Raw genomic sequence first — 15770 nt, 5'->3', positions numbered from 1 at the left:
CAGAAGGTTGTGCTTTTCTAAGAATTTGTCCAGTTCTTCCAGGTTGTCCATTTTATTGGCATACAGTTTCTTGAAGTAATCTCCCATGATCCTTTGTATTTCTGCAGCGTCAGTTGTTACTTCTCCTTTTTCATTTCTAATTCTATTGAGTCTTCTGCCTTTTTTTCTTGATGAGTCTGCCTAATGGTTTATCAATTTTGTTTATCTTCTCAAAGAACCAGCTTTTAGTTTTATTGATCTTTGCTATTTTTTCCTTCATTTATTTCTGATATGATCTTTATGATTTCTTTCCTTCTGCTATCTTTGGGGGTTTTTGGTTTTTCTTTCTCTAATTGCTTTAGGTGTAAAGTTAGGTTGTTCCTTTGAGATGTTTCTTGTTTCTTAAGGTAGTACTGTATTGTTATAAACTTCCCTCTTAGTACTTATTTTGCTGCATCCCATTGGTTTAGTGTCATTGTGTTTTCATTGTCATTTGTTTCTAGGTATTTTTTGATTTCCACTTTGATTTCTTCAGTGATCTCTTGGTTAAGAAGTGTATTGTTTAGCCTCTATGTGTTTGTATTTTTTACAGATTTTTTCCTGTAATTGATATCTAGTCTCATAGCGTTGTGGTCAGAAAAGTTACTTGATACGATTTCAATTTGCTTCAATTTACCAAGGCTTGATTTGTGACCCAAGATATGATCTATCCTGGAGAATGTTCCATGAGCACTTGAGAAGAAAGTTTATTCTCTTGTTTTTGAATGGAATGTCCTATAAATATCAATTAAGTCCATCTTGTTTAATGTATCATTTAAATATTGTTTATTTTCATTTTGGATGATCTGTCCATTGGTGAAAGTGGGGTGTCAACGTCCCCTACTATGATTTGTTACTGTCAATTTCCCCTTTTATGGCTGTTAGCATTTGCCTTATGTATTGAGGTGCTCCTATGTTGGGTGCATAAATATTTACAATTGTTATATCTTCTTGGATTGAGCACTTGATCATTATGTAGTGTCCTTCTTTGTCTCTGGTAATAGTCTTTACTTTAAATTCTATTTTGTCTGATACGAGAATTGCTACTCCAGCTTTCTTTTGATTTCCATTTTCATGGAAGATATTTTTCCATCTCCTTTCAGTCTGTATGCGTCCCTAGGTCTGAAGTGCATCTCCTGTAGACAGCATATGTACAGGTCTTATTTTTGTATGCATTCAGCCTATGTCTTTTGGTGGGAGCTTTTAATCTGTTTACATTTAAGGTAATTATTGATATGTACATTCCTATTACCATTTTCTAAGTTTTTGTTGTTTGTTATTGTAGGTCTTTTCCTTCTCCTGTGTTTCCTACCTAGAGAAGTTCCTTTAGCATTTGTTGTAGAGCTGGTTTGGTGGTGCTGTATTCTCTTAGGTCCTGCTTGTCTGTAAAGGTTTTAATTTCTCCGTCGAATCTGAATGAGATCCTTGCTGGGTAATCTTGGGTGTAGGTTTTTCCCTTTCATCACTTTAAATAAGTCCTTCTGGCTTGCACAGTTTCTGCTGAAAGATCAGCTGTTAACCTTATGGGGAGTCCCTTGTATGTTATTTGTTGTTTTTCCTTTGATGCTTTTAATATTTTTTCTCTGTATTTAATTTTTGATAGTTTGATTAATATGTGTCTTGGCATGTTTCTCCTTGGATTTATCCTGTATGGGACTCTCTGCACTTCCTGGAGTTGATTGACTATTTCCTTTCCCATTTTAGGGAAGTTTTCAACTATAATCTCTTCAAATATTTTCTCAGACCCTTTCTTTTTCTCTTCCTCTTCAGAGACCCGTATAATTCAAATGTTGGTGCATTTAATGTTGTCCCAGAGGTCTCTAAGACTGTCCTCAATTCTTTCCATTTTCTTTATTCTGCTCTGCAGTAGTTATTTCCACTATTTTATTTTCCAGGTCACTTGTCTGTTCTTTTTCCTCAGTTATTCTGCTATTGATTCCTTCTAGAGAATGTTAATTTCATTGTGTTGTTCGTTTGCTCTTTAGTTCTTCTAGGTCCTTGTTAAACGTTTGTTGTATTTTCTCCATTCTATTTCCAAGATTTTGGATCACGTTTACTGTCATCATTCTGAATTCTTTTTCAGGTAGACTGCCTATTTCCTCTTCATTTGTTTGGTCTGGTGGGTTTTTACCTTGCTCCTTCATCTGCTGTGTGTTTCTCTGTCTTCTCATTTTGCTTAACTTACTGTGTTTGGGGTCTCCAATTCACAGGCTGCAGGTTCATAGTTTCCATTGTTTTTTTGGTTTCTACCCTCACTGGCTATGTTTGGCTCAGCGGGTTGTGTAGGCTTCCTGGTGGAGGGGACTGGTTCCTGTGTTTTGGTGGATGAGGCTGGATCTTGTCTTTCTGGTGGGCAGGTCTGCATCTGGTGATGTGTTTTGGAGTGTCTGTGATCCGATTATGATTTTAGGCAGCCTTTCTGCTAATGGGTGGGTTGTGTTCCTGCCTTGCTAGTTGTTTGGCATAGGGTGTACTGCACTGTTGCTTGCTGGTCATTGAGTGGAGCTGGGTCTTGGCGTTGAGATGGAGATCTCTGGGAGATTTTCGCTGTTTGATATTACATGGAGCTGGGAGGTCTGTGGTGGACCAATGTCCTGAATTCAGCTCTCCCACCTCAGAGGCACAGGACTGACTCCTGGCCGGATCACCAAGACCCTGTCATCCACACGGCTCAGAATAAAAATGGAGTAAAAAAGAAAGAAGGGAAGAAAAAAATAAATAAAATAAAATAAAGTTATTAAAATAAAGATTTTTTTTTTTTGGCTGTACTCAGGCCTCTGCACTGTTGTGGCCTCTCCCGTTGTGGAGCACAGGCTCCGGATGCGCAGGCTCAGTGGCCATGGCTCACGGGCCTAGCCGCTCCGCGGCATGTGGGATCCTCCCAGACCAGGGCATGAACCCGTGTCCTGTGCACCGGCAGGCGGACTCTCAACCACTGCGCCACCAGGGAAGCCCAATAAAGAATAATTTTTAAAAATAAAAACAAAATTTAAAAAGTAATAATAAAAAAAAAGAAAGAAGAGAGCAATCAAACCAAAAAAACAATTCCACCAATCATAACAGGTGCTAAAAACTATACTAAAAAAAAAAAAAAAAAAACGGACAGACAAAACACTAGGACAAATGGTAAAAGCAAAGCTATACAGACAAAATCACAGAAGCATACACATACACACTCACAAAAAGAGAAAAAGGAAAAAAAATATATATATATATATCATTGCTTCCAAAGTCCACCCCCTCAATTTGGGATGATTTGTTGTCTATTCAGGTATTCCAGAGATGCAAGGTACATCAAATTGATTGTGGAGATTTAATCCACTGCTCCTGAGGCTGCTGGGTGAGATTTTCTTTTCTCTTCTTTTTTCGTACAGCTCCTGAGGTTCAGCTTCAGATTTGGCCCTGCCTGTGTATGTTGCCTGAGGGCATCTGTTCCTGCTCAGACAGGATGGGGTTAAAGGAGCATCTGATTGGGGGCTCTGGCTCACTAAGGCCGGGGGCGGGCCAGGTACAGAATGTGGGGCGAGCCTGCGGTGGCAGAGGCCGGCGTGATGTTGCAACAGTCTGAGGCATGGTGTGTGTTCTCCCAGGGAAGTTGTCCCTGGATCACGGGACCCTGGCAGTGGCGGGCTGCACAGGCTCCTGGGAGAGGAGGTGTGGATAGTGACCTGTGCTTGCACACAGGCTTCTTGGTGGCTGCAGTGGAAGCCTTAGCGTCTCATGCCCATCTCTGCAGTCCGCGCTGATAGCCACGGCTCATGCCCGTCTCTGGAGCTTGTTTCGGTGGTGCTCTGAATCCCCTCTCCTTGCGCACCACAGAACAACGAGGCAAGAAAAAGTCTCTTGCCTCTTCGGCAGTTCCAGACATTTCCCCCCAGACTCCCTCCCAGCCTGCTCTGGCGCACTAGCCCCCTTCAGGCTGTGTTCACACAGCCAACCCCAGTCCTCTCCCTGGGATCTGACCTCCGAAGCCAGAGCCTCAGTTCCCAGCCCCCTCCCGCCCCAGCAGGTGAGCAGACAAGCCTCTCAGGCTGGTAAATGCTGGTCAGCACTGATCCTGTGTGGGAATCTCTCTGCTTTGCCCTCTGCACCCCTGTTGCTGTGCTCTCCTCCATGGCCCCGAAGCATCCCCCCTCCGCCACCTGCAGTCTCCGCCCACGAAAGGGCTTCCTAGTGTGTGGAAACCTTTCCTACTTCACAGCTCCCTCCTACTGGTGCAGGTCCCTTCCCTATTCTTTTGTCTCTGCTTTTTTTTTTCTCTTTTGCCCTACCCAGGTTATGTGGGGAGTTTCTTGCCTTTTGGGAGGTCTGGGTTCTTCTGCCAGCATTCAGTAGGTGTTCTGTAGGAGTTGTGCCACATGTAGATGTATTTCTGATGTATTTGTGGGAAGGAAGGTGATCTCCGCGTCTTACTCTTCCACCATCTTGAAGCTCCTCATACCTACTTCTTAAAGCTGTGTTCTAATCCTCAACATCATTTTTCCAGCAAGACTGTTATGATTTTAACATAAATACAGAAATAGCAAATTATAGAATTAGGTGAGGTATCACTTTCTGTACTTACTTTGGCCAACTCATTATCAGGTTCAACAGCCAGTACTTTATTCAAATCTTTTATAGCTTCCTGGAGCTTGTTTTGATGTTTATACGTAGTGGCACGGCGCAGAAGAGCTGAAAATTTACCAAAATAAAAGACATACTTTAACATATGGCATTATTGTTGTAACACACTTTTCAAGTGTAAGAATATATGTAGCATAGAACAGTTTAGAATGCAATTGTGCAAACTACACCAACTTCCAACGACCTGGCCCTCTGGGCGCTCCAGTCCCTACCAGCTCCTCCAAGGGCTGAGAGACTCGGTACCTCACCCCTCAGAAGCACAATATGCTGTGCTACAATACTGGGAAGGTCTTCACTAAACAGTAACATGTTCCTCCTTATAATCATCACTAGTATTATTTCCACTTTATGAAAATTTAGAAAACCCTTCCTTTAAATTTAGTACATTACTGACCAGCACCTGACTGAGAATCTGGGTTGTTAGTGAAATCTCTATAGCACAGGGAACTGAAGGAATCCTGGTGATTAAGTCAACTAGGTTCAGAAATTGAATACTTTAGCAATTTGTATCAGGGTGTTTTTTTTTTTGGTAGGTTACAATATCCAATTTGATCATTTTTTAATACTGAAATGAATGCCTTCCTAGTCCGATTGTTATTAATTATATAATGAGAGAATTTTGTGTAGTTAGACATGACTTTGAAAAGAATCAGTCTTGGTAATTCTGAAAAGTGAGATATTTATATCTGATTTAATCCACTATTTTATTTGTTTTAGATTTTTTTTGATGTGGACCATTTTTAAAGTCTTTATTGAATTTGTTACAATATTACTTCTGTTTTATGTTTTGGTTTTTTGGCCACAGGCATGTAGGATCTTACCTTCCCAACCAGGCATTGAACCCACACCCCCTGCATTGGAAGGTGAAGTCTTAACCACTGGACTGCCAGGGAAGTCCCAATATGCTATTTTAAAACATAAATTTCACTAGTTTGATTTTAGTCCTAGAATGAGCCATGAAAATCTAGAGGATAAGTCATTTTATCATAAGTGTAATCAAAATTGTAGCATAAGTACAAGTTTAGCTTTTACTATTACTACTCAGATTTCAGAAGGGACTGTCCATAAAGAAATATTCATGATATAACAATTACCATTTTTAACGACTTTTTACTTTGGAAAATACTTTAGATTTACAGAAAGTTGCAAAGCTAATACAGATAGTTCTCATATACCTTCACCCAGCTTTCACTAATGCTAACATCTTATAGAACTATGGTATTTTTGCCAAAACTAAGAAAATAACATTGGTACAATACTGTTAACTAAACTACAGGCTCTCTTTGGATTTCACCAATTTCTCCACTAATGTCCCTTTTCTGTTCCAGGATGTAATCAAATACCACATTGCATTCAGAGCAATTATTTTTTGAGTAAAAAATAAAGTTTTGAACAGGAAGATATTTATCCACTTAAGAAAACCTAAGACTTTTCAATGCTTTATGGACATAGTGATGGCCATAGTGGCTCTGTCAAATTTTTTTTTAAATAGTGAAGATTCTGGTGCTTAAGGAATTATTCAATCAAGGAAGAATGAAAACAGAAGGCCATTCTACTGGCAGAAGAGTAGCACAGTGGTTGACTGTGGGATCCTGATGTCTCATCCAGTGTTGAGTCCTGGCTCTGTCACTTACTAGCAGTGTGATCTTAGGTGAGTTGTTCAATCTCTCTATGCCTCAGTGTCCTTTTGTAAAATGAGTGTGCTAATAATAGTACCTGCACATTTACTGAGCTGTTGTGAAAATTAATGGAGTTAATATATGTAATACATGGCACAGGGCCTGGCACAGTGAAGGTGTGGGCCCATCAGGAGATCGTAAAACCTTTACCAGGCACCTGCCTAAAGCTGGGGAGCCCACTGGTACTCTGTGATAGAGACAACATACAGGCACGGGAGAACTCTACTGGGGAAAGGAGAGCAATCCATTATGATGACAGTCAGTCTGATGCACCGGGATCCACCCTCAGCACAACCATGGTTTCTGCCCACCCATGTTTGTAGGCATGTGAAGAAAAATTAAGTGGTTATATTTATCTGAATCCGTAAGTGTTTAAAGAAATAGAATGAGTCTGTTATAATTTATGCCACTTCCTTTTGGAATGACTCCCTGATAACAGAAAAGGAGAGTGGAGTCTGACTTGCATACTTCAGGCTTGGACCACAGCAAGGTGGTGCAGTCACTGAGACAGGAAATCAGAACAGAGGACAGGTGTTGGTGGAAAGATGTAGTCAGTTTTAGACACATTTAATTTAAAATGTCTATGGACATCTAGGTGGAAAAGCCCACAAAGCAGCTGGTAGAAAGTTCTAGAGCTCTGGTGTGGACTTATTGTATTATATTAATAAATATTTTTAAATCTATATTAAATTATAGTTAAATTTATTTTTGAATAAAAGGATACAATTCAATAAGCCAGTCACAAAAAGATAAATACTGTATGATTTCATTCATATGATGTACCTAAAATAATAAAATCATAGAGACAGAAAGTAGACTGGTGGTTGCCAGAGGCTGGGGTGGGTGGAGAGAATAGAGAGTTGCTGTTTAATGGGTGCACTTTCAGATTTAAAAAGTTCTGGAGATGGATGGTAGTGATGACTGCACAACAATATGAATGTATTTAATACCACCGAACTATTCACTTAAAAATGATTAAGGTGGTAAATTTTATGTTATGTCAATTTTACCACAATAAAAAAAAATTGAAAGAAAAAAAACAGGGCCTCCCTGGTGGCGCAAGTGGTTGAGAGTCCGCCTGCCGATGCAGGGGATGCGGGTTCGTGCCCCGGTCTGGGAGGATCCCATATGCCGCGGAGCGGCTGGGCCCGTGAGCCATGGCCGCTGAGCCTGCGCGTCCGGAGCCTGCGCGTCCGGAGCCTGTGCTCCGCAACGGGGGAGGCCACGACAGTGAGAGGCCCGCATACCGCAAAAAAAAAAAAAAAGAAAAAAAAGAAAAAAAACAGAAACCACAATTCAAATGCAAGCGTGAGATATTTCTTTTAAAACACATGTACACTTTATTCAATCAATCATCTGGGATTATTAGCTACTTCAATGCAAATAATTAGGAACTTATATTCCAAGTTAAACTTGAAATTAAAAGTAACTTGAGGAAGGTAATGATTCACATATAGAAATTTGAGTTTATTTGAAATATTTTTAGTGTAAATATAAGTGTCTACAAATGGACTTTAACAGATCCTGTTGAAAATTTAAAGGTACTCTATGAACACTTTTACCCTTTAAGTTCCCAGGTTCTAACTCCAAGACCTTTTCACAATCCTGAAAAGCACTGTTCCAGTTCTGTAATTTGAGTTCCGCTTGAGCGCGATTGTTATAGGCTGCTACCGTGGGAAGCACTGATATGCTCCTGTAAAAGAGACACTTAATGGCAACAAGCAGATGACAGGAAAACATAAGATAGAGAAACTCATCTAAAGTTGTAAGTAAAACAATCACAGCTCGTGTTATGGGTGCAATTGTGTCCCCGCAAATGCATATGTTGAAGTCCTAACCCCCAGCACCCCAGAATGTAACTATACTTGGAGATAGTCCTTAAAGAGATAAGTAAGTTAAAGTGAGGTCATGAGGGTGTTCCCTAATCCAATACGACTGGTGTCATTATAAGAAGATGAGATTAGGACACAGACATGCACAGAGGAAAGCTCACTTGAAGACACAGAGAGAAGATGGCCATCTACAAGCCAAGGAGAGAGGCATCAGAAGAAACCAACCCTACAGACACCTTGATCTCAGACTTCTAACCTCCAGAGCTGTGAGAAAATACATTTCTGTTGTTTAAGCCACTCAGTCTGTGACAGTTTGTATGGCAGCTCTAGCAAACGAATATGGCTTGCATCATCAAAAATAATAACATATAATTCTATAAACATATTAAATCAATGTTTGGACAGATGCTTAAATATCCAGTTAAGAGATTTAAAGTTGACTCTGGCTTTAGAATGACATGATCACTTAAATACCCACAGATCTCTTAAAAACCCAGTTTAGTTAACATCAAATATATATTTTTTTTTACTCTTTAGGGACAAGTTTCTAGCACAAAATAAAAGGAGCAATCAACTACAACTAATATCCTTTATCAAGCTGTTATTGTGTTAACAGATACAAATTAGTCTGTAATCTAAAAGTAAATTTAAATCTAAGGAAATGATCATAATTGTATCACAGGAATATAATTGAAGGAAACAAGAGAGTAGTAGTAATTGAGGAATACAGACCTTAAGAGAGTAAATTTTGCTACATTAAGGGTATGAATGCAAAATAATTAATGAAAAGAAGAATTTAAAACCTACCTGGCTGTTGCTTAAAAAACTGATTTGGAATGCTGTAAAATAATGTATTCCTAGATATAGGAAACATAAGGGTATCGGTGCACTAAATTTTCTAAATCCAGAAAAAAAAATGGGGAAGTCACAAAAAGTGTCAATTTAGTAAGACCATTAAAGATGAATATAAAGAAATTACACAGTTGGGTAGCAACCAAACATGGAAAATATATGTAAGAATAAATAACACGAGTACCTGACACTGAGTACTTCCCACATGCCAGGCACTAAACAGTCAACTCATTTAATCCTCATTATAATCCACAGAGGAGGCATTACTGCTCTTACGATTTTACAGATGAGAAAATAGATGTAATGGAAAGGTTAAGTAACATGCCCAAGGCCACAAGCTTGGAAATGGTAGAGTCAGGATTTAAATCCCAACTGTCTACTCCAGAACCTGTTCTCTTTACCATCATGTAACCCTGCTTTTCAGCATGTTGTTTTATTTAATCCTCACAGCTGCTCTGAGGTAGGCACTGTTATAGTCTCATCGCAGTGAGAAGACTGAGGTAAGAGAGGTGAAGAATCTACCCAAGGCCAGAAAAGTGGTTATTTGAGTTCCCTTAACCATTGCAATATGCTGCTTTAATTCTGCACCTCTATGATTTCTTCAAAGAGGAAGAGAAGAAAAAGTTTGTTCCCTGTAATAGGCAAGAGATTCTCCACTGGTGGAAATCTACAAAAAGACAAATAACAATACCAGAGCTGACATCCACCTGCCTGAACAGGGGAGGCTGTACTGAATGAACGATACCTCAATATCCTCTTTACTTTGTATGTTCACTTAAAAACAGTTGAGCAAACTTCTTTATAGACACCAACAACATGAAAAAAATTTTCTTTCCAAAGGTGGAAGCAAGATTGTACAGAGTTTAGCTCTAAGATAGCATTAGTGGTTGTATAAGCACAGTTTGTCTCTAACAATATTTTAGGAAATTAGTTTACTTTTCACAGACTGTAAGAGCTTCATAAGTTCATGCAAGCGTACAATGAACATCTACTATGAACCAGGTACTCTGCTGGATATTAGGGATACAATGATATTAAAAAAATGACAAGTGGGCTTTGCTCTTACAGAGCTTACAGTCCAGTTAGTGCCAAATCACACACACTTGAATTGTACCTCCAACAAAGTAGAGTTAAGATTACTATATGGGTATGTAAATTGGGGGAGGTGGTTAAACTGAGTAGGGTGGAGGTTTAACCTAGTCTGAAAAGTAAAGGCAGACTTCCCCAAAGAAGTGAGACATGGGCTGAGATCTGAAGAATAGGTCAGAATTAACTAAATCATGAGAAGAGGGGAGAGTATTCTAGATGGAGGACCCATCATATGCAAAGGCCCTGTGGTGGAAAGTAGCACCATAAGTACTAGGATCCAGGCAGTCTGACTATAGAACCTGAGTTCTTAACCTCTATGCTATATGAACTTTCTGTCGAGTTCCATTCAGACAGCTTCTATTTTCTCTGTAAAACAGTAAAGTTAGAACCTCTGTCAAAAGTGGGGATGAAGTGGGAGCTTGGAGGTTTAAGGAAATTATTGAAAAAACAAGGCAAACGCAAGTGAATTTATGATAAATCACAAGTACAATATCTTAAGTGGTTCTGACACTGATTATTTAGCTTATTTACATCATTTCAACAATTAAATTTAAACATTATCATTTTTTTAAATGGCAAGTTTTGGGCTTTCCTGATGGCGCAGTGGTTAAGACTCCGCCTGCCAATGCAGGGGACATGGGTTTGAGCCCTGGTCCGGGAAGATCCCACATGCCGCGGAGCAACTAAACCTGTGCGCCACAACTACTGAGCCTGCTCTCAAGAGCCTGCAAGCCACAACTACTGAGCCCATGTGCCACAACTACTTAAGCCCGTGTGCCTAGAACCCGTACTCCACAACAAGAGAAGCCACTGCAATGAGAAGCCCATGCACCACAACGAAGAGTAGGCCCCACTTGCCACAACTAGAGATAGCCCACGCACAGCAATTAAGACCCAACACAGCCAAAAAAAATAAAATAAATAAATTAAAACATAAATAAATAAATAAATGGCAAGTTTAAACCACAACGAAAATCTGCTCACCGAGTATAATACATCACAGCCTCTTCATAATCTCCTGCGTTAAAAGCTTCATTACCTTTCTCCTTTTCATGAGTAGCAAGAAAATCCTTTTCCTTCTCAGTTAGACCTAGAAATAAATGTTATCTGCTATAAGTAAAAATATAACTTAGTATAACTTTAACAAATTTAAATCCAAGAATGCTTATTTTAAAAGAAGCAGGGGCCTCCCTGGTGGCGCAGTGGTTAAGAGTCCGCCTGCCGATGCAGGGGATACGGGTTCGTGCCCCGGTCTGGGAGGATCCCATATGCCGCGGAGCGGCTGGGCCCGTGAGCCATGGCCGCTGGGCATGCGCATCCGGAGCCTGTGCTCCGCAACGGGAGAGGCCACAACAGTGAGAGGCCCACATACTGCAAAAAGAAAAAAAAAAAAAAAAAAAGAAGCAGAAAATTATAAAATAAATAAAAGATAAAAGTTTCCTAAGTTTAGAGATATTTCTTTTCTTTTTTTTAATTTATCAGAATTTTTGAAGGTTTAGATTTTTTGAATAATTGTTTTGTTTTACTTTAATGGTACTATACACCTGTGGACTTCAAGTGAAAACAACCTGCTCCATCTCTTTGTTTTGAGGCAAAAATAAAAAAATTTGAGGGATTTGGAGGAAAAAGAAGATTTGAAAAAGGGAATGAAAAATGAATTACAGTAAAAAAAAAAATAGGTTTATATATATATTTTTAAGTCTTACTAAATTTAAATATCGTAACTCTTACTCATAAAATTAAGAAGTTAAAGGATAGAATGGAATTTGTTAGAGGTGGTAAGCTCTAGGAGAAAATCCATAAACTTTTCATGGAAATCTGCAGCACTTAAAGAGAATGTCTTTGGGTCAACAGCTTTTATTATATTTCAAAAAATTTAGAGACTACTAAATTATTCTTATTTTCCCCCAATTACCTGCTGTATCTAGTCTTGTCTCAATTTTAGACAAATGCAACTTGTTGTTTACTACAGTTTTTTCTTTGTAATCTTCATCAATTTTCACACATTCCTTTTCCACGTCAAATCTTAAATGAAAGAATAATAAAACTAGAAAAAAAAAGCTCAATACAAACAGGAGAGTAAAATTTATTATTGATATTCTTTTACTTGTATCACTGTGCCTTTAGAAATAATATTCCAAAAATATATGATAGGTTTGTATTAGAAGTCATCTCTATTCGTTCCTAGAAAACATGGAATTTAGTGAGGACTTGAATATTAATCAGACCTAAACTGTGTGGAACTTTGGTATTAAAATTGTGACCAATTTCTCTTAATTTAAAAATGTGTTATTTTTTATTTTGGATGGGTATAAGTATTACATTAGTTATTTTTGGTTACTCTTATAAATAAAAGGATGCAGTAGTTTTCTATTTAATGAAAAAACAAAATCAAGAGTGCTTAATCCAAATACTCTTAGTACTCTACTGACATAACTTGATATTTGATATGTTCAGGTTTAAAACAATAAAGAATTTATTACAGTATTTTATGGTAGAGAATTTTTATATACAGAAATATAAAACATACTTATCCCACTCTGCATAATCCCTCGGAATTTTCTTTTTAGCTGGTCTACTTTTAGAATTTTTTTCCTGAAAGAAAAAATTATATTTTATGAGATATTTAATATAAGATTAACAGAGTTTCCTATAAATATGTAGTACTGGATTAAGGTACACAAATTGAATGGGTAAGAAAAATAGGTGCCCTTGAAGTTACAACAACTCCAGTATTATAATTTTTTTAACATAATAATATACAGCAGGCTAAAAAGTAATTTTAAATTTGTAGTTAATTATGAGAGTGATGGGCAGGACTTTAAGTACATATATAAAATTTTAAAACATATGTGTGAAATGTGATTATTATTGATTTTTCTTATAATAGAAAAGTACTAAACTATCATTCATTCTTTTAAAACCTAGGCATTGAAGAAATAAGAATAACTACTTTGCTGTGTTAGACAGAGCTGTTTTGCTTGCAATGACAGACACCCAACTTGAACTAATTTTAGTTAAAAAGAATAAATTATTGGTTTATGTAACCAAACTGATGAAAGGGCAGGGGTATTGCTGGATAAAGGATTCATATACCCTCTTTCTCCCTCTCTCCCCTTTTCTCCTTCTCTCCCCCAGAAGTCTCTGCTTTTCTCTCTCCCTGATTTTGTTTTCCCTGCTGTCTGCTTGCTTTTTCTATGTAGTTGGAAATGTGGCCACACACAGTCTGGGATTATAACCTCACAGGCCTCCCAATCAGAAAGGAAAAGGAGAGTGACTCTTCTCTCCATCTTTAGTTAGAGAAATCCCAGGGAAGGACTCTGATTGGCTAGCTTGGGTTATGGGCCCATCACTGACCAAGCACTGGCTTGGTGCTATTAAGTGGCTCAACCCAGGTCACATGTCCACTGCAAGCACCTTGAAGGGAATGGCAGGAAAGCAAACAACAGCTCACAAATAGTTTCTTAAATGGTTTCTTAAAAGTCAAAATTTGAAGCCATTTGAATGGGTCATTTATACAAGCACGATTTTGTATCATTGGTCATTAGGAGTTACACAGATCTTCCAAATATTCCTACATTTCATTATACAATTAAAAAATCATATCTGTTAAAATCCTCATGGAGTTCACCAACAGGCACATGCAAAGATGCTCAACATCACTAATCATCAGGGAAATGCAAATTAAAACCACGAGATATCACCTCACACCTGTCAGAATGGCTATCATCAAAAAGACCATAAATAACAAATATTAGAGAGGATGTGAAGAAAAGGGAACCCTTGTACACTGTTGGTGCATCCACTGTGGAAAACAGTATGGCGGTTTCTCAAAAAAACTAAAAATAGAACTACCCTACAATCCAGCAATTCCACTCCAGGGTATATATTTGAATAAAATGCAAACACTAATTCAAAGAGATGCATGCACCCTGATGTATACAGCAGCATTATTTATAATTGCCAAGATCTGGAAGCAAATTAAGTGTCTATCAACAGATGAATGGATAAAGAAGAAGTAGTGTATACAAACATAAAAAAGAATGAAATTTTGCCATTTGCAACAACGTGGATAGACTTGGAGGGTATTATGCTAGGTGAAATAAGTCAGACAGAGAAAGACAAATACTATATGATATCACTTATATGTGGAATGTAAAAAATAAAACAAACTAGTGAATATAACAAAAAGGAAACAGACTCACAGATACAGAGAACAAACTAGTGATTATCAATGGGGAGAGGGGAGGGGGAGGGGCAAAACCAGAGTAGGAGATTAAGAGATACAAAGTATTATGTATAAAATAAATTAGCTACAAGGATATACTGTACAACACAGTGAATATGGCCAATATTTTATAATAACTATAGATGGAGTATAACCTTTAAAAACTGTGAATCACTGTTATAACACCTGTAACTTGTATAATATTGTACATCAACTATATCTCAATTGTTTAAAAGTAAAAAAAAAAAAATCCTCATGGAGCTCATCATAAAAGTTATTAAGCGTCTCCCTTAAGGGGAAATTTTTTTGTCACAAGTAGGTATTTGAGAGCCCCTAATAATATGAAATACTCTGAATTCTAACTGAAAGCTCAGGTTTTAGCACTGGCAACAAATACTGCTGATTGATTTCTTTGAAGTGATAGACCATTTCACTATTTCCAAGAAAATGTCTGCCAAAAACTCAACTCTGAATAACTATACTTGTCTGTCAGTCATTTCTTCAAGTAAAAATTGTTCCAGGAAAAAGTTGCTAATTCGGCTGGCAGTCAATCACACAAGTGCTTTTTCTTATGATAACCATCATATTTCATTTCACAGTGAAGTGCCTTCTGTGTACTCCTCATTTAGTCACACAGAATATTTTCTTAACATCTTTATTGGAGTATAGTTGCTTTACAATGGTGTGTTAGTTTCTGCTGTATAACAAAGTGAAGCAGCTATACACATACATATATCCCCATATCTCCTCCCTCTTGCGTCTCCCTCCCACCCTCCCTATCCCACCCCTCTAGGTGGACACAAAGCACGGAGCTGATCTCCCTGTGCTATGTGGCTGCTTCCCACTAGCTATCTATTTTACATTTGGCACACACAGAATGTTAAAAAGATATGTCCTCAAGCTTCAAGATTTAATGACAAAAAAAGTTTTATTGTTTCATCAAAGACACTTTTAAGTTAAATTGGAATTTTTTACTATGAGTGCACAGCAGTGGAGAAAACAATGACCGCTAGTCCAGTTGGTGCCACTGCCTTGACTCATGGTAAGGCACCAGCAGTTTTACCCTCAGTGCAAATGTCAACCCAGTGAAAGAGACAAAAGCATCAGCATTATTTTTTAAAATAACATTGACTTTCTGGATCCCCTAGAAGAATCTCTGGGACAATCAGCATCCACAGGCCATACTTTGAGAACCACTGTACCACTATTCTGTCTATCAATAATGGACTATAAGCTCTTTGAGGACAGAGACCAAATGTTTTTTGTTGTTATAGTTTCAGGACACAGACTTAACACATAATGAGTGTCAATAAATACAAATTCACTGATTACAGACGGTGGTATCCTTCCTATACTTACTTACTTTGTACCTCAGTTACTGAGTAATTCCTAATGAGGAGTAAAAAGACCCAAGAAGGTAAATTACCAAGGAGCAGAGTGATGAAAAGG

At 38.1% G+C, this 15770-nt stretch overlaps 1 protein-coding gene across 1 annotated transcript in view; it reads right to left on the bottom strand.

Moving 5' to 3' along the window:
• SPAG1 (sperm associated antigen 1) overlaps positions 1-15770 on the bottom strand; it is a 92079-nt gene that overhangs the window by 59060 nt on the left and 17249 nt on the right. The window contains exons 5-9 of the mRNA XM_060116035.1: positions 12624-12688; positions 12009-12118; positions 11078-11183; positions 7883-8013; positions 4583-4689 (exon numbers count right to left, since the gene is read on the bottom strand). Coding sequence (XP_059972018.1) covers positions 4583-4689; positions 7883-8013; positions 11078-11183; positions 12009-12118; positions 12624-12688 — 519 coding nt within the window. The remainder of the gene's footprint in view (positions 1-4582; positions 4690-7882; positions 8014-11077; positions 11184-12008; positions 12119-12623; positions 12689-15770) is intronic.

This window comes from Mesoplodon densirostris, chromosome 13 (genome assembly GCF_025265405.1).
Source record: "Mesoplodon densirostris isolate mMesDen1 chromosome 13, mMesDen1 primary haplotype, whole genome shotgun sequence".
Taxonomy (NCBI): domain Eukaryota; kingdom Metazoa; phylum Chordata; class Mammalia; order Artiodactyla; family Ziphiidae; genus Mesoplodon; species Mesoplodon densirostris.
Note: the sequence above shows the minus strand (reverse complement) of the source record. Positions and strands in the feature narration are given on the sequence as shown.